The sequence below is a fragment of the Sphaerodactylus townsendi genome, linkage group LG02, assembly GCF_021028975.2.
Source record: "Sphaerodactylus townsendi isolate TG3544 linkage group LG02, MPM_Stown_v2.3, whole genome shotgun sequence".
NCBI lineage: Eukaryota > Metazoa > Chordata > Lepidosauria > Squamata > Sphaerodactylidae > Sphaerodactylus > Sphaerodactylus townsendi.
In genome coordinates, this window is record NC_059426.1 from 25,295,327 (window position 1) to 25,323,256 (window position 27,930).

Genomic DNA, 27,930 nt, shown 5'->3' on the forward strand with positions numbered 1-27,930 from the left:
TCAGTGTAAAAACAGTATTTTATTGAACACGTACATAACTTCTAAAAAAAAGCAATTTTTTTTTCATTTTTAAAAAAGTGCTTCATGGCCAAGACATTATATACCAAGTTTATCCCAAAGTGGATACAAAACCAAAGAATTTACAATGCAAAACACTAACACCATTTTTGGTGCAATTCATCAGTAACTTCTTTGCAAACCTCTACTGAAATAAGTTATTTACTTTTCCTCTTGCAAGTAATACAGGCGCGTGGAGGTTTCTGATTTAACTGGACTCAGAATAGCACACAGGTGGTGGCCACCTAGAGGCACATGCTTCACCTTTAGCCAAGAGCACAATTCCCATCCCAGCTCTGCAGCCGCAAAATTGTCATCAACACTATGGTTAACGGAGATGAGAACACTGCAGTGCGTATATACCATTCTGAAGTTATACAGAACTCACAATGATCAAAAAGCCACCCTCCCCTCCTCCTCCTTTGGTACAAATAGGTCATAAATAAAGTTATCGCTGCAAATATGAATATATTACAGCAGCAGCACAGTATAGTTGAGAAACCAACTGTAAAATAACATTTCCATAATAGGACACATCAATGACATATTTTTTGTCCTTTCAGGTGTAAAGAAAGGGAACGATCCAGCCAGAGGTTAGATGTATTGTATGCCCCTTTAGTTAAATGAGCATGTATTGACCAGAAACACATGCTTTACTCTTCCACTGAAATCAAGAGGACTTGCATAATGATGGCTAGATTATGCCCAATGACTTAAAAACAAAACAAAACAGTGCTACAATGATATTGAGTGATGCGACACACCACCACCACCACAATTAAGTACAACTTTTACATCTCTTTTTTGTTCAGTAATAACAAGTTAAATAGGCATTTTTTGTTGCAAAAACAAATATATCAAAGATGTTAAAATATCCTCTGCCCATATATGGTTTATACCACCTTGTATACAGATACGTTCGTTTAGAAAAATACTGCAAAAATTTCTCACTATTTTGTGTGGCTAAAAAGAAGGACCAAACTTTTGAGTGCAAGCCAGAGATGTTCTAAGTCCCAGTACAAAAATAAATAAATCCAACAACTCAGAACTCAAAACACTGAGAAAATGTGATGTTAGTCCATTGCGGCAAAATAAGCAAGCAAAAACAAAAAGCCCTATGGCACCTCAAAGAACAAACACATTTTTATTCTAGAATAAGCTTTTGTGGGCTGGAGCCACTCGGTGAGATTCATCGGACAATCTCTGGTTCATGAAGGTTTATGCAAGAATAAAAGTCTTCAAAGTGCCGCAAGCCTATTTCTGATGCAATTTAAGCACAGTTTGGCTAAAGCAAAACACAACACAGCTTCCCTGACTTCAATTAGAAAGTTAATTGTGTGTTTCAATCCTTCTCAGAGAAGCCAATGGGATTTTAAGGTGCTTAAGTTTGGCTAGAGAGCAGACCTGTAGCGAGGTGGAACTGCGCCCGGGGCACGTGCGCCCTGCGCCCCTGCCATTTCCCCTAGTCTCTACGCCACTGCTAGAGAGTATGGTCAAGTCCTGCTGGTTTCAGCAGGACTTCTTTGGGTGTGCTGCGCCTTTCTTATACGTTTGCTCTTTTTTAAAAGGGGAAAAAATCCACCTAAATGGCATGCTTTGCTTTAGGAATGCAGTCTCAGCCTTAATTGTAGACAAGTGAGCCACTAAAATTAACAGGGCTCTCTTAAACAATGAAAAGGGTAGCTTTGCCACTGATTCTGTCAGGACAGGAAGTGACCTCTAAAGGAGTGCTGTACCAGCACAGATACTATGGAATCAAGTGACTAGCTGGGTCTATGGCACAATATTCCCCCCGCCCCCAAATTCTCCCAATTTTGCATTCCCAAATTTGCTAAGTTGTTTGACCATCACAGCACATAAAAACAAAAGTTATACTGAACAAGGGTACTGATTTTTTTCGTTAAACCATAAATTTGTTTCAAAAACACACAAACTGAAGTTCTTTATTTTTTAGGAAAATACTCTTGCAAATAAACTATATAAAGATAAACTACACTTCAAAATTATTTTTTTGTTTTGTTTTTACATTATTCTATAAAGTGCAGAGAAATCCTTCAGATGGGGAACGATCTACTCCCTACAATAGTAGAATTACAGCAGCTTTTGCATAGCGTTACTTATAGAAAGTTGCGTCTTCTTTTTCCTCAGGAAGTCGGAGGAAGAGTCTCTTCAAGTCTGGATTGTTTCTTAGACATTGCTGAAGTTGCTTCAGAAATTGCTGGAGGCACCAAATCCCCATTGAGAGTACCTCTGGGAAAGTAGGGCTGTCCTAGCAAAACATCAATCAAAGTATTTTAACAGTGTCTTTGGAACAACCTCTACTAGATCATTTTTAACTTAACACAACAAACAGAGCAATCAGCCTCACGCTACGTGTACAGAATCACAGGGCTGTCATCTCTGAGGCACAGTTATCAAAACACTGTTCAATGTTCCCTTAAACTTTACTTCAGACAAATTTGGGGAGAATCAAAGTTCAAAGCCACACTTCGCCACAGAAACTCACTGAGTTTCCTTAGGACAGTCACAGCCCAATCTACTTTAGAAATAGTTGTGAGGATAAAATAGAAAAAAATGATACTGTAAACTGTTTGGGGCTCCAGTAGAGGTATAAATATCGTAATAATTACATGCAGACAGAACTTTTTCCTACCCACCAAATACATTTTTAACCCACTAAGAACAGATCAGCTTACAAGATTCTTCCTTTCTCTTCAAACCTTCCAATCTTTCTCTTCTAACCTTCCTGTTAGGTAGGTTAGTCTATGTGTTAAGGACTTGACCAAGGTACTCACAGCGCCATCAAAGACAATGGAAGTCAATGAAGGACATAACTCTTAGGAAGATGAACTTAGTTAAAACCCCACTCAACAATTAAACTTGGTGCTAAATTAAGTTATCCACTACTAGCCACTATAGAACTATCCTAAAGAAGATTACAATTATTATCCCTACAAAGGACTGAGGGAAAGTGACAATGGGTTGAATAAAATCACATAATCAGTTCACAGGTGAGTTTTGAATAGGGGATGGGAGTGTGTCTTTTAGGCTGCTTCTCCACATGTAAAATGATGCACTTTCAATCCAATGCATTTTAGTGAGCATTTCCAAGTGTATTTTATAATTTCATTTTGTAAAATCCAGTTACAAAGTGCAGTGAAAGTGGATTGGAGCATATGTAAAAGAAGAGGAAGAGTTTGGATTTATATCCCCCCTTTCTCTCCTGCAGGAGACTCAAAGCAGCTGACAATCTCCTTGCCCTTCCCCCCCTCACAACGAACACCCTGTGAGGTGGGTGGGGCTGAGAGAGCTCCGAGAAGCTGTGATTAGCCCAAGGTCACCCAGCTGGCATGTGTGGGAGTGCACAGGCTAATCTGAATTCCCCAGATAAGCCTCCACAGCTCAGGCGGCAGAGCTGGGAATCAAACCCGGTTCCTCCAGATTAGATACACAAGCTCTTAACCTCCTACGCCACTGCTGTGAAAGAGCATAATGCAGCACATGTGAAAGAGAAATGAGTCACTATATTATGTTTCATGCACAGAATGAAATCTTTGGAGCCATTTCATGTCTCTTCAATTTTACTAATTATTTATACACTTTTCTTCCCACTGGGGACCCAAAGAGAATTGCAATATTATTCGCTCTTACAATTTGTCTTTCTCACAATGACCTTGTTAGGTAATATAGGCTGAGAGGGAATGACTGGCCCAAGTTCACCCAAAGAACTCTCACAACAGAGTGGGGATTCAAGCTGGAGAATCCCAGAGGGAGCAGCAGTAGTGTAGTGGAGGTGCACTCTAATCTGAAGAACCGGGTTTGATTCCCCAATCTGCCACTTGAGCAGTGGAGGCTTCTCTGGGGAAATTGATTAGCCTATGCACTCCAACACATGCTAGCTTTCAAGTGACCTTCAGCTAGCTTCAGCTCCCATGGAGCTCTCTCTAGCCCTAACACCTGTAATTCTTACAGAGTGTTTCCATGTGAGAGGGGAAGGGAAAGGAGATTGTAAACCCCTTTGAGTCTCCTTACAGGAGAGAAAGGGGGGTAAAAATCCAAACTCTTCTTCTTCTACTCCACACTTTAATGACTTGCACTGGCCATAGGCTAGTATATTAGGACAACATGCCCAGCCACTATTTATAATTACTGAGGAGGAGGAGGAGGAGGAGGAGGAGGAGAGGAAAGGCATGCTGTAAAAATAAAAATAAATTTAGTATTAAAATTGAAATATTAAAATTAATATATATTAAAATTAAAAATAAATTTTAAAATAAAATTAAAAATGCTATTTTTAACAACATACCCATTTCTTTGCTAAATATGCAACTTAATAATTGGCATATTTGGCAAAGGCTCATGGGTATTTAAAAATTAATTAATTCATTTTAATTTTTATATCCTGCCCATCCCAGAAGGGCTCAGGATGGCAACAATATTTTAAACCTACATTACAGTTAAAAATCATAATTTTAAAAATGCTCGCCATAACTTAAAACAGTGGTTCTCAACCTGGGGGTCGGGACCCCTTTGGGGGTCGAATGACCCTTTCACAGGGGTCGCCTAAGACACTCTGCATCAGTGTTCTCCCTCTGTAAAATGGATAAATGTTAGGGTTGGGGATCACCACAACATGAGGAACTGTAGTAACGGGTCACGGCATTAGGAAGGTTGAGAACCACTGACTTAAAAGACAGCCCAAAGACAGGACCATTCCTGCTATAAGACAACCTTTTTTATTGCACAGAGCCAGTGGGCCTGTGTGATGCCTGGGTGTGAGGCACTTGTGCATGGCCTGGTAAGGAAGCATGGCTATGTGGGGGTGGGCTTTTTGCCCCCCATGTGACCTACAATGGTGCCACCTGGGACAAATGTCCCCAGATGTCCCTACTGTAGCTATGCCACTGGCTGTGGGGAGAGGAAGGGAAAGGAGTTTGTAAGCCGCTTCGAGACTTTTCCCCACTGCCCAGTATTAACATGACCAGGGAAACACAGAACTAGAACTTCTAAAACTTCTCTAAAATTATGGACTTAAGCCAATGTCCACTCTTGGCCAGACATTTAACTCTGGTTGAAATTGTCTGTATGATTCACACTCATAGAGTTGCCCTAAATCCGTGGTGGCGAACCTTTGGCACTCCAGATGTTATGGACTACAATTCCCATCAACCCCTTCCAGCATGGCCAATTTGCTATGCTGGCAGTTTATTTTAAATCTGTAGTCCATAACACATCTGGAGTGCTAAAGGTTCCATGCAATTACCGTCTTCCTAAATAATACACTACGACATACGAAAAGTAAATGAAAGCAAGACATGAGAGGGTAAGAACAAAAGAGGACTAAGGAAGCCACAGTTCTCAGTTTGCAAGACCTAAGCAAGGCTAGCAATTAAAAGATTTTGGAAGACACTGATTTTATAGGGTCGCCATGAGTCAGAAGGGACTTGACAGTACTTAATACACATACATAAAATTCCCCTCATCTGTTCTTTCCATCATTGTCTTTTACCGGTAAGCATTAAAGACATTTCTGTTCTGTTTGGCTACCCTTCCTTCTCACTGACTTTCCTCCCTGTTTTTGTGTCTGTGTTTTCATGTACGTACTTGAAGCTTATCTTGTTTCCTCACTAACTCTCTCCTGATCATGTACCTATACATTCATATGTATGTAGCTGTTTTTTAATTGTTTTGTATGTATATATGTATTTTAATAGGTTTTAATGCTTTTGATTGATTGTTGCCTTGGGGACCATAAATTGAGAGGAACAGCGGCTTTTAAATAAACGAAAGGCAGGAAATAAAAAGCCCACTCACTGTGCAATGCAGTAGGCTAAGGCCCCTTCCACACATGCAGAATCATGGACTTTCAATCCACTTTCAATGCACTTTGCAGATGGATTTTAGTGTGCAGAATAGCAAAATCCACTTGCAAACAATTGTGAAAGTGGATTGAAAGTGCATGATTCTGCATGTGCGGAAGGAGCCTCAGTTATTTGCCTCTGAACTGTTTGTTGTCGTTACAGAGATATCTCCGCGAAAGGGCGGAGGGTGGGAAATACAGCTGAAGCATAAAAGCTCTTTGCAGGAATACATAGTTGCTCCCAAACTTACGGTCTGCATCTTCGTGGTGAGTATCTAGAGAAGGCTCCATATCTGACAACGTTCTTCTGCATCGCTGCGATAATCGGTGGGATGAAGAGTTTGATTCTTTTATTGAATGACTGCCCCTACAAATTAAATAGAATTGCACATTTTACAATTCTGTGTACAAGCTGCAACTCTCTCTCATTGTAGCTTACCGCACTTTTAAAAAATGCTTGTTTAGTAAATATTTTTAATCTGTTTCATCTTATGTTCTTTTTAGTTTGCCTTCTCACTTAGACTCAAGGCAGATTAAACAGTGTAAATTAATACATATAACAGGATGGATCATCCAGTAAGCAAAGCAATAGGATTAGGATTGTAGAAATATGAAACCAAACTAGGATTGCCATCCACCTTGCTGGAGGCAAGGCATTCCCTACTCCCAGCCCCTCTCCCCCAGCTAGTGGGGGGATTTACTAAATGCAAATGGAGGCCAGTGTCAAGACATTAATATCAGTTTTGGAACTGAAATAATTATGTGCCTGTTCCCATGGGAACACTCTGATTTTTGGATAAAACTCTATGGTAAAAGAAGATTCTACAATAGAGTTTTTGCCCCAAAACCAGAGTGTCCTTGTGATCATTGGCATCATGATGACATCACTTCTGGAAGTGACATCAATGCGTCAATACCAGCCTCAGTTTGCAGCTGGCAAGTTACCCCCACTGGTTGCCAGGGGGTAGCTGGCAACCTTAAACCAAGCAGAAATCTGAAATATACATGGTTCGATCTGGCAGGAGATTTTCAATAATGGAAGAGGGAAGTCAGTTTTCATTGATCCCTCTTTCCATTACAGACCTCCAACTTGTTCCACTGGGACATGCCAGGAAGAATTCCAGGCTATTGCAGGACAGGAGAGGTGACAATGTTCTGTTGTGATGGATCCAACCCATAACATTTTCCTTAAAGATGGCACAGCAAAATATGGATAGAGAGAAAGGAATAAAGTGGAGACCTCACAGGCAAACATGCACATGTGTGCATATAAACACACATCCTTCCTCCAGCCTATCACTTCCAAAAGCCGGGCCATCTTCTGCAACACATCTGTGTTTTTGGTGAGAATAGCTAGGGCAGTGGTGGTGAACCTTTGGCACTCCAGATGTTATGGACTACAATTCCCATCAGCCCCTGCCAGCATGGCCAATTGGGTGAAGAAAGGGACCTCCCTGCAACAGCTGGGCAATAACAAACATGTTGCTATAGATCAGGGGTCAGCAACCCGCGGCTCTTTTGTCCTCATACTGCGGTGATGCCAACTACGGCAAGTTGCACTTGGGATGTGGCGAGCGTGCCTCCTTCCCCACCCCCTCCTTGCTTCTTTCCTTTCTCCGGTATCCTTTCCCCTCCTTCTCTCTCTGGCACCTGGGAAGGAGAGGAAAGGGTGCCAGAGGGAGGGAGGAAGTAGGAGGGGGCGGGGAAGGAGGCTCGCTTGCCGCGTCGCAAGTGCAACTTGCCATCGTTGGTGTCGCCGCCGCTGTCTATCTCGCCTGCTCGGCTAAAGGTGGGGGTTGGGGAGGGAGGGGGTGGGGCTTGGGGAGGCGGGGCCAAATGGCTCTTTGGGTGCTAAAGGTTGCCGACCCCTGCTATAGATCTATCTGGTGATCCAACTCGCTGCCACGGGGAAAAAACGTGCTTGGGGGACTTTGTACCCTGTCAGGCACTCAGAGAATCTGCCTACAGCAGTGGTGGCGAACCTTTGGCACTCCAGATGTTATGGACTACAATTCCCATCAGCCCCTTCCAACATGGCCAATTGGCCATCACTGTCCTAGAGTTATCCTGGCATTCCCCAAAGGCTGGCCTGACATGCCCAGGAGTGGTCCTTCCCCCTAAAAATCCCCCACCCTCCAAAAAAACCCTTTGTCCAGCGCCACTGACATCTTTCCATCTTTATTGCTGTGCCCATCACATTGCACGCACACACCCTCCTCAGAGCCAGACGCTGGCCGTTTGAACCCTGGATCACTTCATGATCAAGTCGTATTATCGATATACCCCCGACCAGGGGTCTGCAACCTGCAGCTCTCCAGATGTTCATGGACTACAAATCCCATCAGCCCCTGCCAGCATGGCCAATTGGAATTGTAGCCTATGAACGTCTGGAGAGCTGCAGGTTGCAGACCCCTGCCCCAGACCCTATTTCTATTCCAAAATCTATTTTTCCAACCTATCTATATCTTAGGGACTCTGTGTGTGCATGTTTGCTGAACTGAATAAGATGCTTGTGAACCTCTCATCCCTATAATAAAGACTGTCAAAATTTGTGTCATATTCCTGTCTGTGGATTTTCTTCTGAGAGGTGATCTTTGTATACACTGGTACTAAAGATTCATTACCCAAGCCTCTTGCAAATAAGCAGTCTGCTCTTAAGCTAATTTCCACCACTATATTGAAAGACTTTGTCTCCAACCTGGGTAACAGTCTACTGTACTTTCTTTACAGATAATAGGATTTCCCCCTTTTTTTAGACAAGCAGCCTCAGCTCTGCCCATAAGAATCAGTGTAGTGCAGTGATTAGTGTCAGACTAGGATCTGGGAGATCCAGATTTGAATCTACTTTCCACCATGGGAAGTTGGATCCTAGCAGCTTTTCCACTGGGGTGCAAGGGACGAGGGGAGGTGTTACCCAGTTCTAACTATGGCTCTGCCTCAAAGGGCCTTTGGTCTACATGGGTTCCCTGATCTTCAGCACAGTGATCAAAAGGGGAATGTCCTTCTAGCTTGATGCAGAGGTTAAGAGCAGTTGAATATAATCTGGAGAACCAGGTTCAGCTACCCGCTGCTCCACATGATGCCTAGTGAGTGACTTTGGGCCAGCCGCAGTTCTTTCTAGACTCTCTCAGCCCCACCTATCTCAAAAGTGCCTGTTGTGAGGAGAGGAAGGGTTTGTAAATCATAAGCCGCTTTGAGAGTCCTTAGGGGAGAGAAAAGGGGTGTGTAAAAATGAACTCTTCTGTTATTCTTCTTGTGACAGTGGGAAAGCTTGTAAGAGCCAACCCAGGGACTGCTAGAGCTGCATCTGGGGTCTGTCAAAAGATCAAATAAACCTTTAATTGGCATTTAAAAATACAGAGTCAAGAACAAACAAATAGTGCAAGATTCTGAAATACAGGGGAGGATCAACATACCAGAACCTTTCCCAAGAAATCTGCAACCATCTCCAATATCACAGATGAGCTATTATTTAACAAAAAATAAGCCCAAGGATTAGGAACAGAATGCCTAAACAGAAGAGGGATAATACAATGAAAACCAGGTCTAACATCGGTGTATTTGGGACAATCAAATAAAATGTGCAGCATCGTCTCAGGAGTATTGGTGTAATGAGAGCAAACACAGTCTTGTTTAGGGGTCCTCGAAAAATCCCCTTGAATAAAGGCTGTGGGGAAAGAGTTGCACCCAGCTCTAGTAAGGGCCCATCTTTGTTTGGGATGGAATGAAATCTTTAAATAGCAGGCCATTTGCACTGAAGAAGAAGAAGAAGAAGAAGAAGAAGAAGAAGAAGAAGAAGAAGAACTTGGAAGGGTAAAATTAAGCAACTAACACTCTCCTGTTTTCTGGATGGTGCCTGGAATCTGAAGCGCACTTCGTTATATATATTTATATATAATTTTAGTTAAAGGGTGGGAAAACTGTATTAATATAAGAATAAAATCGCTATCACACTACACTTTATTAAAGAAACATATTCATAGGGCTGCTCACAGCCTGAAGGGACAGGCTGTTTTGGAGGGAAAACTCTCCTGAGGGCTCTTAAGGGTTTCTCACACTGTTGTAAGCAGAGTTGCATCCTTCAAAGTCTACTGAAATACACAGAGGTAGCTCAACTTAGGATGGCATAGCCCAGTGGTGGCGAACCTTTGGCACTCCAGATGTTATGGACTACAATTCCCATCCGTCCCTGCCAGCATGACCAATTGGCCATGCTGGCAGGGGCTGATGGGAATTGTAGTCCATAACATCTGGAGTGCCAAAGGTTCGCCACCATGGGCATAGCCTTTCAGAACATAGCCCGCAGAACATGGGTCATGTGGGCGACGAGGTGCCAGGCCTTAGGGGGTAGGTGGCTGCAATCAAGGCCAAGTATTCGATATACCCCCTCAGCCAATTATCAAAAGTGCGGTCTGCAACATGCTGCTCTTCCTATCGGCCTTGCCTCCCACCAAACCCTGTTCACCTTCCTGCCGCAGGCATCGAAACATAAATCATCTTTAATTATATCACAAAAGAACAATATCTGTTGGAACACACAAATATACAAATGCAGAAGGGCAACCCACTAGGCCCGTGGTGGCGAACCTTTGGCACTCCAGATGTTATGGACTACAATTCCCATCAGCCCCTTCCAGCATGGCCAATTGGCCATGATGGCAGGGGCTGATGGGAATTGAAGTCTATAACACCTGGAGTGCCAAAGGTTCGCCACCACTGCACTAGGCATTTGGACAGCTAGACTAAAGTGATACAGGGTTGGGCGTTCCAATTTTAAAACTGTTCAATAGCAGATAATTATTTTTTATGGAATGTATATGCCCCTTCTCCAAAGGGCATATACATTTTTATGGAATGTATATGCCCCTTCTCGAGGCAGTTTACAAATAAAAGCAGTGCCAGATAATCATAAAGATAACACAGATCCTCAGTATAAGTAAAAAAGGACCTACCTCTCTGAATTACAAGTACCTGGGTGGCTAACAGAACGTTTCATCTAAAAAATAATAATAAAATAATGATCAGAATTAAATCCTTTTGTTACTTATTCCTTTGTATATTTTAATGGAAGCATTCATGTTGGTTCATTTGTTTAAATGAATGTAGAGTTGGAAGAACACAGACTGTCACTGAAGTATTGATGATACTTTGGCCACAGTCCAAAGAGAACTTTCCGGAAGTAGGTCTCACTGAATAAAAGAGGACTTACTTCTGAACAGTTCTCCTTAGGATGGCTCCCTTATTCCACCGTTATCCAAAAATTACTTGGCACAACATATACACTGGTTTTAATTTCGCCTAAACAGTCTGCGGAGCAATGCAAGCACAAAACCAGCATTTGCACTTACAACCAGAGCTCTCAGACGTTATGGATTCACACTTAAAATGTATATTGTCACTTTTTGGCAAAGCAAACTATAAAAGCCTAGATATATAATTTGAAGGCAGTAGCACGCACAGATGCAGCGAATCAGGAGCAACAGTAGTAACTCGGCTATTTAAAAAGCGGTTGAAAAAAAATGGAAGTCTTAACTTCGCTCCAAAAATAAGTGCCCCAAGTACTGAGACCACAGCAGAGAAGGCTCTGCCTCTTGCAACAGGTCCCAGAAAGGGACTGCCAGTTTTAACCTGACACCACGGAGGGAGCAGCATTTTCCCAGCCAACCAGACCACTTGACTAATCAACAAAATTGTGAGATGGATTTCCCCAAACAGTGAATGAAAAACAGACAGGAGAGGTAGAGCTCCCTCTCTCTATCCACCACCACACATTTTCCCTGCATAGACCAATATCTGTCCTATTTGTTATTGTCCTTATTGAATGGTTCAGCGGAAAAAAACTATTTCTGTAGGATTTTGTCATGGTGTTCTGTCTCTGGGACTTTCAGAGCTCAAAAGCGGTTTCCAGCCATTTCCACGGATCTCAGGACAAGGCCCCTTGACAGACTTGTTTGTCTTCTGTCTTGAGTCCTGATCCTAAACGTGTTTCTTTATAGACAAATCTCACCAAGTTTCCTGGGCAACGATGGTGCTAACCGAAGCAATTGGAAGAAGAGAAGAGTTTGGATTTATACCCCACCGTTCTCTCCTGTAAGGAGACTCAAGGTGGTTTACAAACTCCTTTCCCTTCCCCACAACACACACGTTGTGAGGTAGGTGGGGCTGAGAGAGTTCTGAAGAACTGTGACTAGCCCAAGGTCACCCAGCAGGAATGTAGGAGTGCAGAAACACATCTGGTTCACCAGATAAGCCTCTGCCACTCAAGTGGAGGGGTGGGGAATCAAACCTGGTTCTCCAGATTAGAATCCACCTGCTCTTAACCACTTCGCCATGCTGCTCTTAACCACTACACCTTTTAATGACCATGGGCTTACAAGAATGTAAATCTGGTTAGGACTGCAGTATGAAAGGTTCTTCAAATATCCAAATTTAGCATCACATGTGAAAGTCAGGAGATACAGTGACTCCCACCACTTGTGTGTCCACTCCTGCCACTTCCAAACCATTTTATACTGAATCAAAATGGGTTGGATCCAAATGAGCTGCTCTCCTGGAACAGCAGCGCTTACAACAAAAATAATTCTAAACTCACTAGAAATTAATGCAGCGCAGTTATACTGAAACAAAAATCAGAGACTGTGAGTGTGCAGAAAACAATACAGATTGAAACACAGTCTTACAAGCATAGAGTAAACGTTCTTATAACAACTGAAGAGGTAATCTGATACCACAAAGGGGGTGTGCGATCAATCTAGCTTGCTCAGTCAAAATCATACAATCAATATTGGTTAAACAGACAAAAAAAGAAAGTGCAATAAAGCAGAAGAAGAAGAGTTTGGATTTATATCCCCCCTTTCTCTCCTGCAGGAGACTCAAAGGGGCTTACAATCTCCTTGCCCGTCCCCCCTCACAACAAACACCCTGTGAGGTAGGTGGGGCTGAGAGAGCTCCGAGAAGTGGTGACTAGCCCAAGATCTCCCAGCTGGTGTGTGTGGGAGTGTACAGGCTAATCTGAATTCCCCAGATAAGCCTCCACAGCTCAGGTGGCAGAGCTGGGAATCAAACCCGGTTCCTCCAGATTAGATACACAAGCTCTTAACCTCCTATGCCACTGCTGCTCCAGTGAGCTGAACTCCCAAAGGATGCAAATAATCAAACTAGTTCCTTCAGACACTTTTTACACAATGTTAAGTAGTCAGAACGAGGCAGCCAGTACGATTTTGACTGAGCAAGCTAGATCGATTGTACACACCTTTTGTGGTATTAGCTTAGCTTGCCTGTTATAAGAGCTTTTACTTGTAAGACTGTGTTTTAATCCCCACCCCATGAACCCTCAGAGAAAAAAATATTTAAAATATCCAACCATTTGTACAGGTGAAGGAGACACAGGAGAGACTAGGGGATCCGGGTGAGGCAACTGAAACATCTCTGGCTTAAACTTGGCATTAGCTATTTTCACACATTCTTCCAGTGTCGTAATAAACGTGTCGCAGGTGGCACTAAGCAAGGAGGAAGCTTCATTCATATTCTGCAAACACAAACACACACAAAGCCTTTAGTAAAGGTGGGCAGTCAATAAAGAAAAATAAATACCACCCAGGCTTGTAGTCTAATAAAACCCCTTTGTTGCACAACTGAAGCGTGCTTCACGACATAATTGGCCAACATCGATAAAAGTGGAAGTTTTTGAAATGTTTCTCTTTGCTGGTAGTGTAGGCCGAATTTCATGAATGCCAAGAATTTGGACAGAGCGTGGGACAGAAGTCATGTCACCCACCAGCATTCTGATTGTGAGAAAGGGGAAATATGTCATGTTCCCATTTCCTCTCCCCCTCTTGCTTTATATCTTTGCCTCCCACCAGTACTACATGCAGCCACTATTTCCCTTTCTTTCTCTACTTCTCAACCAATTTCTTACCTTTTCCCATTCCTCCCCCTTGGCAGGCTCTGCCTCCTACTACTCTTCACCCACCAATTAGTTTCTCCTCCTCCTTTTTTTTCTTTTCTGGTCCTCCCGTTTTCCAGTTTTATCTTCCCCTCCTCCCATCTTTTAACCTTTTAGTCTCTCTCCCTCCTCCCACTGACACAAACTGGGGCTTGGAATCCTCAGTGTAATGTTGGTTAGGGGTTGCCTAGCAACTCCAGTGGTTGCTGGGATCTCTCAATGCAGTTCAGTGAGAGCTCAGTGGCATCCTGTTCTGACAGAGGCAGACATGGCTTCTATGAGTTCAGATTTTTTTAAAAACCATTCAGTGTATTTTGTAATTTTGCATAGTTTTCTGGGGCTTTCCCCAGGCTTTTAGAAGAATGCCTCTTCCATGGGCCCATTTGAGTGGATTTTCGATCCACAGTCTGAAGGCATTATTCACAACGTGGTAGCTGACAGTGCCTCGCATACAGGAGGTCCAGAGTTCCATCATCAACACATGTTAAGAAATTCAGGAAGGGGTGATGTGGAAGACCGCTACTTGAGACCCTAGAGAGAAAAATTCCAAGCGTCCACGCCATTTTAACTGACTGAGACAAGAGAAACTCTTCATAGTATTACGTAAAGTACATGGAAAACGTAGACACTCATTTCTTCAGGAAGCCTCTGCTCAGACAGCAACAAATGGATTGTGTTAGCAATGGGACTACCAACTATAAGTTGTGTGGATAAGCAAGGGACAGGTCAGGATGGAGATTTTCACAGGTGGGATGCAAGGAGTTGATGTTTTACATAATCAGATCCATCTCCCCTGCCCACAGACCAACGCAAAAATGCTTGCTGAATACCTACTACTTCCCATGAGTATTGACGTTGAGGTCCAGCTGTTTCCATCTAGCCCCCATGGTGGGTATGTGCCACTCCACTCTAGCAGGGGTCTGCAACCTGTGGCTCTCCAGATGACCAATTGGCCATGCTGGCAGGGGCTGATGGGAATTGTAGTGCATGAACATCTGGAGAGCCACAGGTTGCAGACCCTATTGAGATTGTTGCCATCATTTATTGGTCTACCATCTGATACTTAGTGGTATTTATCGAATTAATCATATGCTTATTAAATTTGTAATTAGGCTGTTATAACCGAATTAATTATACATTTTAGACCATACTCTCGTTTCCAATTTTACAGGTCTACATTTTTTATTGTATTGTTGCCGATCTGTAAATTGCACCAAATCAGTTTTGGGAGGGGTGATTAAGAAATTCGAGAAATAAAATAAAACAAATGTGCAACACATTCTCATTCACCCACCCAATGGGCATTGCTGATCACTTCCTTGGAAGCGGAGGATAAATTTGGGTCAATCTATGCATATCCATCAAGGTACCTTATTTTTTTCTTTTTATTTAAATCCAGGAATTTTTACAAGATTGTAATGTTTATAATCACTTCATACTATAAAATTATGATACAGTTAGTTATCACAATAGGATTAAATTATGGTTATAGTTACAAATTATAAAATCATAATTACATGATACAAAATTATAAAATATTTTATAACATTAAAATGTATATATTTAGCTTTTAATTACAGTGCAAATATGCATAGTCTCAGTTACCGGACATATTATTCAGGCACATTACATTGAGACTAGTGGTGGGCAACTTTTGTTTGTCAAGTTAAGCTTTAAAAGACCCAAAACTTTTCAGGTTCTTAAACCCGAACTCAAAAATTGCAAGCTCCGCACAGCTGAATGCAAGGATCAGCAGACCTGACTCCTGCTGTCAGTTGTGTGGGGTCGCCTCTCTGCTTGCAAAGATAAAACCAGCTTCCAAGGCAGGAAGTGAGGGCTGCCTGCAGGATCAGGAAGTTAATAATCCCGCAGACAGTGAGGAAAGTTGAAACCTATGTGGCTTTTTCAGAACTAGACCATTCGTCTCGGCCAAACAGTTGGGGGACAAAAAACCCTCCAAAATGGCTTTCTGTGTTTTTAGTCATTCAAATTTAGCAAATGATCATCCCTAACCGACACATTAAAATAATACCAATCAAACACAAAAGAGAGCCAACTAGTGAAGGGAAGCTAACAAACTTTAGGTTCAAAGGAAACGGTATTCAAATGTTTAGCCTCTGCTTTAGGCCAAGTCAACAATTTTATTCATGCTTTATCTGCAGAACTCCCCACATAGATTTCCTGTTTAGTTTTAAAGGCATGAGGTCTATTTGGATTCTCTAATTCGTCATAGTTACCTAGAGCCTTTATGAACTCAAAATTTAATTGCCCCTCTTCAATGGTTTTGCTGGGCTGTCTGCTAAGGATTCCTTTTTCAGACCGGCTATGCCCCTGCCCTCTTCAATCAGTGGACTCCTTGGTACATATCCTTAAGCTAAAATGGATCGTGCCATGTTTTGGTCTGTGACCTCTTGAGTGACTTTAGAGCAAAAGGTTCAGCTGCTCTTAGAGGACTCTGTTGCCTGTTTTCGGAGGCTACAGAGAGGAATCAAACAGAGGTGTTTTTAGATACGGGTCTTATTTAAGTTTTATGGTTTTCTTGTTCAAGCCCTCAGTCTAAGAACAGGGTGAAGGCAAGACAGAAAGTGAAGCGTAGCAAGGCAATTACACGTGCACCTCTGGAGACGAAATGCACACTCCAGTAATAGAAAAAGCTGGTGGTTGATGGAATGAGCTATCTTGTTGCAGCAGATTTATGGCAAGAGATGAATTGAGGTGGTTTGCCATTGCCAGTCTCCGTGTCATTACCCTGGACTTTTTCAGTGGTCTCTCATCGTAGTAGTAAGCAGGACTGACCCTGCTTAGCTTCCAAGATGTGACGAGACTGAAAAAGCCTGGGCTATCTGGGTCAGGGCAGAAAGGCTGACACAACTCCTTTTTATCAGTTTCTACATGCAGACAACACTTGCCTGAATCAAACAGACCATGTTTAAGGTGAATACAAAGTTCCCTCCCAAAAGATATATCTGATACCTCCATGCTTGGCGATGAGTGACTCTCATCATGGTGAACATATTCTTGTATTGTATGCACTTGCTGCATTAAGAGGTCACAGTAGAGGCGAAGTTCAGACATTTTGGTTTTTAGAGAGTCATTGGTTTCATTCATTTCTGCAAGAACAAACAAAAACAACATCTTTACAAGACCAATTTAAATGTTTGCATTTTAATTATTTTAAACGAAAGCGCTGGCACATTCTTAGCTTCTCTGCACATTGATAAGCTTCAAGATATCTGCCAATTCTTACTTCTTCTGATTTGCTAAATACCTACACATGCAATACAAGTTAGGTAGATCTTCGTAGCCTGTTAAATAGCTGGATGGACAGAGTACATGTTTTGCATTAACAGGCAGAGCTCTTCTGAAATCAAATAGGCTAACTATATCTCCCTATGATGCCTCAAAAAGAGCACAAACTTTTAAACAATCAGTATAATCTCCTCTCTGCCCACGGGAACACTGATGAGCAAAGAGAAGACATATGTGAGCAAACAGAAAATTGTAAGGATGGATCCTGTGATGTGTGAGCAGAAGATACTCACAATTGTAGATTATTTGCAATTATAAGCCTCCATGAAAAGAATGGATATAAGCACATGGGACAGGACACAGGATGACAGAGACTTTACTCTGTACAACCACCCTTCAAAAAATAAAAATCCAGAATTCACAAGGATCAAAACTTTAACCCAATTGCCAGAGTAAAAAACCAGGTTTTTGACAAGCAAAAAGATCTTTGGAGCCCTGATATCCCACTCTTCATATTTATTATTATTATTATTATTATTATTATTATTATTATTATTATTATTTGTGCGCCATCCTCCCCACAAGGGCTCAGTGCGGCTTACAGTAGTAAATGACATATACATTTGATTAAACAAGCAATTAAAACACTTAAAACAATTTAAAAAGTTTGAAACAGTTAACAGTAGTTAAAATCCAATCTAATCTAGTTAAAATAATTTAAAACAGTTGTAGTAGTTAAAATCTAATCTAGTTTAAATACATTTAAATTAAAATGAATTAAAAGTTTAATTTCAAATCAAAGTTAAAATAAGACCAGCAACAGATGCCAATTTAAACCACAGGGATTCAGGCTTTGGGCCGGGAACAAGTGCAATTAAGTTTTCAGGCCTCAACCAAAAACCTGGCGGAACAACTCTCCCTTACAGGCCCTGCGGAAACACATGATCCGTACCTTTTTCTTTCTTTGATCTGGAATCTGCCAAACAGGCCTTGGAGCTTCCCAGTGCAACCAGCCACCTCTGCCGTTCGGCTGCGTTGACGGCTTTCATGTAGAAATGCTGTTCCCCAGGGATTATTAATTCCATTCTTGTGCTGTCTGTGGGATGAACTTACAACAAAGACAGAAGTAAAAATAAACATCTAATAAAAGCGTAGATTTTCAAATGTCGCTTGGAAGGACAGAGGTGATGTGTTCCGAAAGTAACTGTTTCACTCCAACAGTTAGGTCTGAGTCTAGTAGCAACTTAGAGACCAACAAAAGCTTCAGGGTACAAGCTTTCGAGAGACGAACCTCCCTTTTGCACAGGCAGAATAATGCACTTTCATAATTATTTGCAAGTGGATTTTACTATTCCGCACAGTAAAATCCAGCTGCAAAGTGCATTTGAAAGTGGATTGAAAGTGCATTATTCGGCACGTGCGAAAGTGCCCGCAGTCAGAACAGAAGCTGAGAGATCTGAGTCCTTTCATCCAAGTCAGAAGGTGGGGGGACGGTTGTAAAGAATGTTTGTAAAGGGTGCAAAGGCACAACATATTATAATCAGCCTGATTAGCGTGTGTGCTGACAAGTTACAGCTGACTTATGGAAAACCCATAGGGTTTTCAAGACCAGAGACATTCAGAGGTGGTTTGCCATTGCCGGCTTCTGCATGGGTTGGAAGAGTTCTGAAAGAACTATAACTTGCCCAAGGTCACCCAGCAGACTTCACGCAGAAGACTGGGAAATTGAACCTGGTTCTCCAGATGAGAGTCTGCTGTTCTTAACAGCTGCTTGATTAGCTGGCTTGATTAGACCAGATGGAAAACGCTTGCGGGCAGAAAATTAGAACCCATAGTGAGATTAAAAAACCCCATGTCCTTGTTCCGCCCTGCGTGGTCCATTGTTCTGAACTTGCTAATTAACTCGAGTTCACCAATCACAGGCTGTAATTTCCCTGTTTTCAGCTACTAAGTTTGCGTAAATTTACGCTTTTTGCGTAAATTTGCTATGCCAATTGCATAAATTTACGCTTTTTGCGTAAATTTGCTACTTCGTTTACGTAGTGCATGCGCAAACGGCGTAGCTTCGGTTTTTGCCAGTTTCAGTTTTCACCAAGTGTCGCCGGACGAATTACCGGCGAAAACCAAGGTTCCACTGTATAAAGCCGTGTCCATGTGACTTTTGACAGCAAGGCTATGACTGAGTTCAAGCAGGTGTGTTTACTGCAAATAGTGTGGGCACAATGGGAACGATCATTTGTTTTGTTTGCATTTGTGGCAATATTTATTTTTTAGAATGAGAAGCAGCTGGGCTCAGCTCTGCCAAAATGAGAAGGGTCAAGAAGTCATGCTCTCTTTCATGGAAAGCGTGGATTACATGGGCTTTGGGTAGTTTTTTTCCTCTGGGGAAGCAAAATTATGTGCTCGAACACACACTTTCCTTTACTACTGCCTATGTTGGTCTTGGTTTAAGGCTCCCACTAGTTTTCCACCACTCCCTTTGGAATGGCTCCTCTCTGTAAATCGCACTTCACAAATTTTGTTGCTTTTTTTGCAAGCGACCTCAGTTCCCCGACCCTTCAAGCAAACTGTGAAACAGGAATCTGTGAACTCCTGAAACTTATTATAGTTACTGAACATGTGGCCACTCTTACACACCCACAAGACGACAACTGGTGAATTGTCTGCATTCTCTGGAAGCCACTTTGGGCCACCCAAAGTGAGAAAAGGCAGGTTAAAATATTTTAAATCAACGAATGTACAAATCAACAAACGAATTTTGGTTCTACACCCTAGGGTTACTAACCATGTGGTGATGGTAGAACATGATGTCAAGTCACAGTATGGCAACCCATAGGGTTTTCAAGGCAATGAATGTTCAGATGTGGTTTGCCATTGCCTTCCTTTGTGTAGTATCACTGGACTTCCAAGTACAGACCGGAGCTAAGCAACAAGATCAGGCTAGCCCGGACTGCCCAGGTCAAGGTACTAATAAGGTTCGCCTGACTCATTCAAGCTTATACACAGATGTTTGTCAAGTGTGCCTTGTAACAATCAGAGAAGTGTGGAGGGGCTTTAACTGCTAGTCGTCATGCTGTCCCAGTGAAAACGGACTGGCATGCTGCATGTGCTCAGACTCACGGTCCTTACCACAGTCAGCCTGTTTCAAATGAATGTGGACTACACAGAATTTTAATTAGTGAGGGGCAGCCATGTTGGATACATTAAAAGAGCTGGTTTCCTTTGCTGACCTTTTTGTGGAGGAGGACAGTAGGGTTGTACCATTGAAGTTCTCCAAAATGGTGGGGAAGTGGAAAGCCAAGCATCCCCATGCCCTTTTTCTTCCCTTTTAAAAAAGAACTCTTATCCCCAAACTGCAACTTTCGCTCTTTTAATCCTTACTCATATTTTTGTCCTCAGTTTTACTTATTTTTATTTTCTTTGTGTGTGTGTGCCATCAAAGTCACTGGTGACTCATGGCAATCCTGTAGGTTTTTCAAATGCAAATAGACATTCAGAGGTAGTTTGCCGTTGCCTGCCCCCACATGGGCTGAAAGAGTTCTGAAAGAACTGTGACTGGCCCAAGGTCACCCAGCAGGCTCCATGTGGAGGAGTGGGGAATCAAACCAGGTTCTCCAGAATATTGTCTGCTGCCATTAACCACTACACCCTCCTTTCTGCCCAGTCAGAACCACCAAGGCTGCTTATTTACTTCTGCATTCTCTGAAATGGGAAGATAGTTCAGAATTTTGAAATTTCTTTTCATAGATGGTGCACCACAAATTACGAAAAGCTGACTTCTGATTTGGTAACTTCTTTTCATAGTTGGTGCACTACAAATTACAAAAAGTTGACTTCTGATTTGGTAACCTGACAGGCAGAAGGGTTTCCCTTGAATTTATTTACGTTGGTGTTTATAAGCTGTTCCTCCAGAATCCTGCTCAAAATGGTTTACAAGTAAAAACAATACTATAAGGTTATAAAAACATCATACATTATCAACCTGAAAAAGCAAAAAACTTGAAACAAGACAGGGGCATAAAAAAACTATTGGGTAACCCTAAAATATGCCCTTTCTAGTTGCCTGCCACCTCACTTTGGAAGGCAGGGACACAGAGATCAGAGCTTGAGGGATGGATCTTAACTAACATGCTAGATAGTACAGGAGGAGACGGTCCATCAAATAGACTAGGACAGGATTCTGCAACCTGTGGCTCTCCAGATGTTCATGGACTACAATTCCAATCAGCCCTTGCCAGCATACTGGCAGGGGCTGATGGGAATTGTAGTTCATGAATATCTGCAGAGCCCCAGGTTGCAGACCCGTGGACTAGGAGCTCCAATTAATGCAGAATGCACCCGAGTTGAATACTGTGACATGCAAATATATTCAGCCTATGTTAGATCAACTGCATTGGGTGTCTGTTTACTTCCAGACCCAGTTCAATTAGATGATATTAACATGTTTCTGATTGTTGGTCTTACCTTTGATTTCACACACGGCCATCTTTATGCTTCCTTTACTGCCCTTGCAAACGTCATCCTGTGAATCGTAGTAAGACAATATCCCATTATCTAGAACAAACCAGCGAGGCTGCCAACCTGGGAAACAACCATGCAGAACAGAAAGCAACATTAGTCTCATTCTGTTTCAAGACAATTTTTAAAAAATCAGACAAAATTAACTATAATATTGTATTATTAATATGACTGACTAGCATATCCTTTCCAGTTCTACCTAAGTAGAACTGGAAAGCGGCTTGGGACCCTCATACCTTCGTGACCATCTCACCTCATATGTCCTGGGTAGGCCTCTGTGGTCGGCAGAGGCAAATTTACTGGTGGCCCCCGGCCCCTCCATGATGCGGCTGGCCTCTACCCGGGCCAGGGCTTTTACGGCCCTGGCCCCTGCCTGGTGGAACACTCTTCCATCAGAGGTGCGGGCCCTGCAGGATCTTGGTGAATTCCACAGGGCCTGTAAAACAGTTCTGTTCCACCGGGCCTTTGGTGAGGCCAGCCACAGATTCCCCCTCTAGGATACCCTTGTGTTGCGTGCCATCATTGGCATGCCTGATATATTATTTAATCAGTACTGTCCCCTCCCGGCCTTGGGATCGGGCACCATATATTATTGCTGCTGCTGTGTTTTATGGTTATAAATTTGTAAATTGTTTTAAATTACCTTTGTTTTTATGTGTACAATGTTGTTTTTAGCCTGCTGTGTTTAATGTTATTATGCATTGTTGTTGCAGGCCTGCTGTACACCACCCAGAGCCCTTCGGGGATGGGCAGTTTAAAATCTAATATATAAATAAATAAAATAAAAATAAGTAGGGTTTCCACCTCTGGATTGAGAAATTCCTGGAGATTTGGGGGCAAAGGGTGGAGTTTGGGGAGGGGAGGGGAAGGATCTCAGCAGTGTATAAGGCCATGCAGTCTACCCCCCCAAAGCAGCCATTTTCTCCAGGGGAGACTGATCTCTGTAGTGTAGAGATCTCCAGGCCCCACCTGGAGGCTGGCAACCGTGCATCTAAGGCCTGTACTGTTATTTCCACTTTTGCAGATGGGAATCTAGAGAGATGTATAGCTGAAGGCCTCTTAGTAGGTTTATGGTCAAGGAAATATTAAGATGTGGGAGATACCACATAACAGTTCATTCTCTTTCTGTGCCATCTTAAACAGAGATACGCCATTCTAAGTCCACTGAAAGGCAATAAAAGGGTGTAATTCCGCATAGGATTGAATTGCTAGCCACTACAGAATACTGTCTTCCATTTTGTTCCAGTAAGTATTCCTGCAGCATGGCTATATACAGCTTTTCTTTCTAATAATTCAGCAGTGGGGGTGGGGCCAGACTGATTCCAGCAACAGCTGTGAAACCCTGAAGCCCCACCCGGGAGGCAAGAATAGCCCCAGTGCAGCAGGCAGTCCTGCCAACAAAACAGCTGTAGTGGTGTGACCTACATTGATTACATCAGCACAGGATGCCACTGGGCCAATGACATCCCCGGCACTAGCCAAGAGCATGCCACCAATAGCAGCTCCTACAGTGGGAGGGTCTTGAAGGGAGGCCCCAGCCAGGAAGGAGTTCAACCTGGTGCGCAGAAGATGGCCAAGTGAGCAACCAAGCTCAGTGAGGGAAGGGAGGAAAGGTGTCCTCTTCCACCAGCCACAGCTGTTCATAGGGCAACCAGGGTGGTGGGGATTATGTAACCCAGTAAGGAGGGTGTAGTGGCAGGATGCGGTTTGAGGACTCCTATTTATGGAGGGCTTGAAACAGGCTGAGAAGGAAGGGTGGACCTGACTCTAAAGGGGAGAGCACAGGATTCCCAGGGAAAAAGAAGAACAAGGGGATGCAAACCCTTCCTCTTCCCGTTCTGAGGTCTTGGGAACCCTCTCCAGTGGGTTGGACAAGATGGTGCAAGGAAAGCCCACGGGCTTGGACAAGAGAGAACAAACAGTAACACACACTAACAAACAATCGTAGTTTCTGTTTATTAGATTATCAGTTATCTCCTGTTTCTTTCACTCTCACTCTCTAGTAATATGCTAACATATTTAAATTTAATTGCTCGATTAACAACTTGGCTGGAGATGGATGAGGCAAACATTCTAAAAGCCAAAAAAAGAGCACAGAAAAACTATTTCATTGGCAGGCAGCCCAATGTTGATTTCAGGTTCTACTCTTTTAAAAAATACAATCTCTGACTACTCTTGTAGTATTTTAAAACACCTAAAAGATAAAGAGGAAGTTGTCCATCATTATTTTGCGATTTCACAAGACTCTGTCCATTAACTTTTGCACATAAAGCTCTGTCAAGGAACATTAACACCACTATGAATCTGATAAAGATATCTTAGACCCAGGAAAGCTCATAATGGAATAACGGTTGTTAGTCTTTAAGTATAAGGAGTATAAAGTATAATGATCTTCACTACGTGACAACAGGTAAGCTGCGGCAGCCATTTTGTGGCTGGCTCCACCTCCTGCAGCAGCCATTTTGTGACTGGCTGCAGGAGCCAATTAGTGGCTGCTCCCACCATAGTGTGTCAGAATTGCAAAGGTGCCCACAGACCCAAAAAGGTTGGAGACCCATGCTTTAAGGTGCTGATAGATTCCCGCTTTGTTTTGCTGTTACAGACTAATATGGTTATTGATCTGGAATGTCCCTGCAACATTTTAAAATGTTTTGTGTATGTTTCTTTGGATAGACAGGGAAGTTGTAGAGGGAAGGAGGGGTGAAAGGGGAATGAGAGAGCAACGTGATCCATTGACACTGAACAGTCTGTGCTGAACTGAGGCCCCTTACACACATGCAGAATAATGCACTTTCAATCCACTTTCACAGTTAGTCTGAGCTAAACTGAGTCAGAGTGTTACCGAAATACTGAAATACTAGAATTGGAGTCAAATCCTAAGAGGATCTCAGAGATGTAAAGGAGTAAGAGACCGAACTGGTATAAAGAGAAAGTTACCTGCAGAAGTTGTTGCCTCTGTTTTATTTATTGTAAATTACTTCCTGAAACATGTAAGCTAAGGAACATAAATAAAACAAAATTTTACTTTGTTAAATGTCATCTGGAATCCCACACTACTAATTTCCTCAGGACCACCTAGACCTTCGAAACTGCTTTAAAGCTCGAACACACTACCTCAAGAGAAAGTATAGTGGGGTTTGGAAATAAATTCCTAGTGGCAGCGAAATATAGAGAAGGAGAGGAAGAAATAAAAACATTATTTTGCATCTATTATATTTATTTGTAAAGAAATAAGAGCGGGCATCGAAGTTCCCATTTACCAATTGTTCTTAGGAGCTGTTGAAGCGTATTTTGAAAGCAAGCAAGAACATGTACGTAAGAACGAAGCCGTGTAAGATTAATACCTCAATCAGTAATATACCGTTTCCCTGAATAGAAGACATCCCCTGAAAATAAAACGTAGTAGAGGTTTTGCTGACATGTGAAATATAAGGCATCCCCCGAAAGTTTTTGTTTGGAAGCATGCCCGATGAACAGAACACAGAAAAATAAGACATCCCCTGAAAATAAGACATAGCGCATCTTTGGGAGAAAAAATTAATATAAGACGCTGTCTTATATTCAGGGAAACACGGTATTTGTCTAAAGAGAAATGATGTAAATCTGTTATAAATACAGTCTGACCAATGTTACCTTCATGAAGAAAGCAGCGTAGAAAAAAGTGATTATGAAGTAACAGCAATTACAACTAAAGGCTACTCTCCATTGCTGTGAGGAAGCCCAAACTCAGGGCCAAGAACTGTTACCAACCTCCAGGTGGGGCCTGGAATTCTCCTATAATTATAGCTGATCTCCAGACTATAGAGATAATTTTCCTGGGAAGAAATGACAAATTCAGAGGGTGTATTACATGTAATTATATCCCTGTTGAGCTCCCTCCCTAAACTCCATTCTCCAGAGACACTGCCCACAAATTTTCAGGAACCTTCCCAAGCCAGATCCAGCAACCCTCCAAAGAGTCTTTGGCAAGAATGTACCTGTTTCTTCCAATTTCACTTAACTGCTTTGTCTGAAATTCTTTTGTTTATGTGGATTTATCCTGCCTCTATCAACACTTGTAACATGGAATGCAAAAAAATGCCATGACCATAGCTTATTGCTAAACGGAAAGGGATTAGTGCAATCCTAAACAGAGTTACACTCTTCTAAATCCACTGAAGTCAATGGACTTAGAAGGATGCAACTCTACTGAAGAGCGGCATTGTAAATAGCATGAAACAAAGACATTTGATCCAGCTGAGTGACTTCTGCCACTTAAAAGCTGCTTTCCCAACACTTTAAAGGAAATCGGATAAAGACGATATAGGTCAGGACAGCAAGACAAAACAACCCAAGCGATTCACAGGTTTGAAGACTGGTTCCATTATGTCAGTTTATGGCAGAAATTTGAGCTTGACTCAAGCGGAGCAGAATAGAATCAAAGTCTGCAGAATCAAACAAAGCCTATGTCTCTGCAGTTAAAGGAGACCTGATTAAGCAGTTTACACAGTTCAGAAACGATCGGCTCTAAGGGCCTTTTCGCACATGCAGAATAATGCAATTTCAATGCACTTTCACAATTGTTTGCTAGTGGATTTTGCTATTTTGAACAGGAAAATCCAGCTGCAAAGTGCACTGACAATGGATTGAAAGTGCATTGTTCTGCATATACAAAAGTGCCCTCAGGGAACACCCAGTCCTATTGTTGTGGCAGTGAGGAAATCTTCTCAGAATGGTGAAAAGGACATCACATCCTTTGCCATTCCAATGGATGACCCCGTAAAGCAAGAAAATGAAGAAGGATAAAAGGTGCTCATGAATCTGCAGAAACCAATTTCAGTGATTTATTTTATGTGTCTTCTATTACCTTCCTAAAAATTAAGAGTGCAAATTTACATCTTAGCATGCAAGTCATTGGTCCACTGACCCTCAAGCAATCTTATTTGACAAGCAATCTTATTTTTAAAAGTACATTATATAATTTCATCATGTAGCTTTTGCACACCCAGTCCTCGCTGCAATCAAAGATTCTTAATGAAGGTCAAAAACCCTAATATAACTCATAAGCCATGTACTAAATGTTTCTGTAAGATTTTTATGCTCACAAATTAACATTACACAGCTCATGAGTAGGAAGTGGGAACAGAAACTTTCCTTCATTAGGGAAAATCCTTTTATTATATTTTTTCCCAGAAATATAGCCTATTTTAATAAAGAAATGATATGCTCAGGGTGCTAATAGATTTGTTTTTCATACCTCAAATCATACTGAATTTATGTATCTATTTCATTTATAACCCAGCTTTCTCTCCAATGAGGACCCAACGCATCTTACATCGTTGTCTTCAACTCCATTTTATCCTAACAACCACGTGAGATACATACAACTGACCCAAAGGAACCCAACTAGCTACCAGGGCAGAGTGAGGCTTGAAACCTGAGATTCACAAATTCCAATTCTGCTACCTACAAAATACAGGTTCTTCTGGTATCCTGCTTACTTGATGCCCTATGGGGAAGAATATATGCATTTTCCTACTCCCCACTAATTCTAATCACACCAGTACGTCAGTTTTTTCTAATAGTGTCAACCAGTATTTTAGTTTAAAGTGCAAATTGATCTGATGTACCAGCCAAAGCACCTAGTTACCATGGTAGCGAACCTTTGGCACTCCAGATGTTATGGACTACAATTCCCATCAGCCCCTTCCAGCATGGCCAATTGGCCATGCTGGAAGAGGCTGATGGGAATTGTAGTCCATAACATCTGGAGTGCCAAAGGTTCGCCACCTATGATCTAGTATAGCTGACCATTTAGACCTTTATATGGCAGTAGAAAATGCCACATGCTTACTTCCGAACCTCTTACTATCAGCATACTTCCTGTCTACTTCATCCTTTCTATTCACCCACATTTTCCTGATAATCATCTTGTCTGCGCATGCGCAGTCCTGATAATCCTGATCTTGAAACTATGCAAACTACACTGCTGTCCACATCCACTTTCAGCAAAATACTGTCTCCCTTGCCTCTCCCTCTCAAATCAGAGAAAAGGGATCAAGCATGAACATTCCTTCCCCCAAGACATCAAGTAGGCATGATTATTATACGCACAAGGAACATGTGTTTTTCATAAGCAGTGGTTGCTTAACCCACAGCAAAAGAATCAAAACTCTTCAGTAGTGTAAAACATACATGTTCAGAGACTCCCTTTAATTCAGTCCTCACACTGAATAAAACAGGACTTATTTTGGAGTAGACCTGTTTACAACTGTTTCCCTACATCTATTTACATTCTTCATAATTTGGTATGGCTTCAAAT

The 27,930-nt window shown here is 42.1% G+C and overlaps 1 protein-coding gene across 2 annotated transcripts in view; it reads right to left on the bottom strand.

Annotated features, from left to right (window-relative positions):
• PLEKHA3 (pleckstrin homology domain containing A3) overlaps nt 1-27,930 on the bottom strand; it is a 36,003-nt gene continuing 8,073 nt past the window's right edge. For both annotated transcript variants that reach the window (XM_048486571.1, XM_048486570.1), the window contains 7 exons: nt 21,576-21,692; nt 18,064-18,219; nt 16,836-16,972; nt 13,281-13,445; nt 10,870-10,913; nt 6,169-6,284; nt 1-2,326 (listed from right to left, as the gene is read on the bottom strand). In XM_048486571.1, coding sequence (XP_048342528.1) covers nt 2,202-2,326; nt 6,169-6,284; nt 10,870-10,913; nt 13,281-13,445; nt 16,836-16,972; nt 18,064-18,219; nt 21,576-21,692 — 860 coding nt within the window. In that variant the 3' untranslated portion in view covers nt 1-2,201. The remainder of the gene's footprint in view (nt 2,327-6,168; nt 6,285-10,869; nt 10,914-13,280; nt 13,446-16,835; nt 16,973-18,063; nt 18,220-21,575; nt 21,693-27,930) is intronic.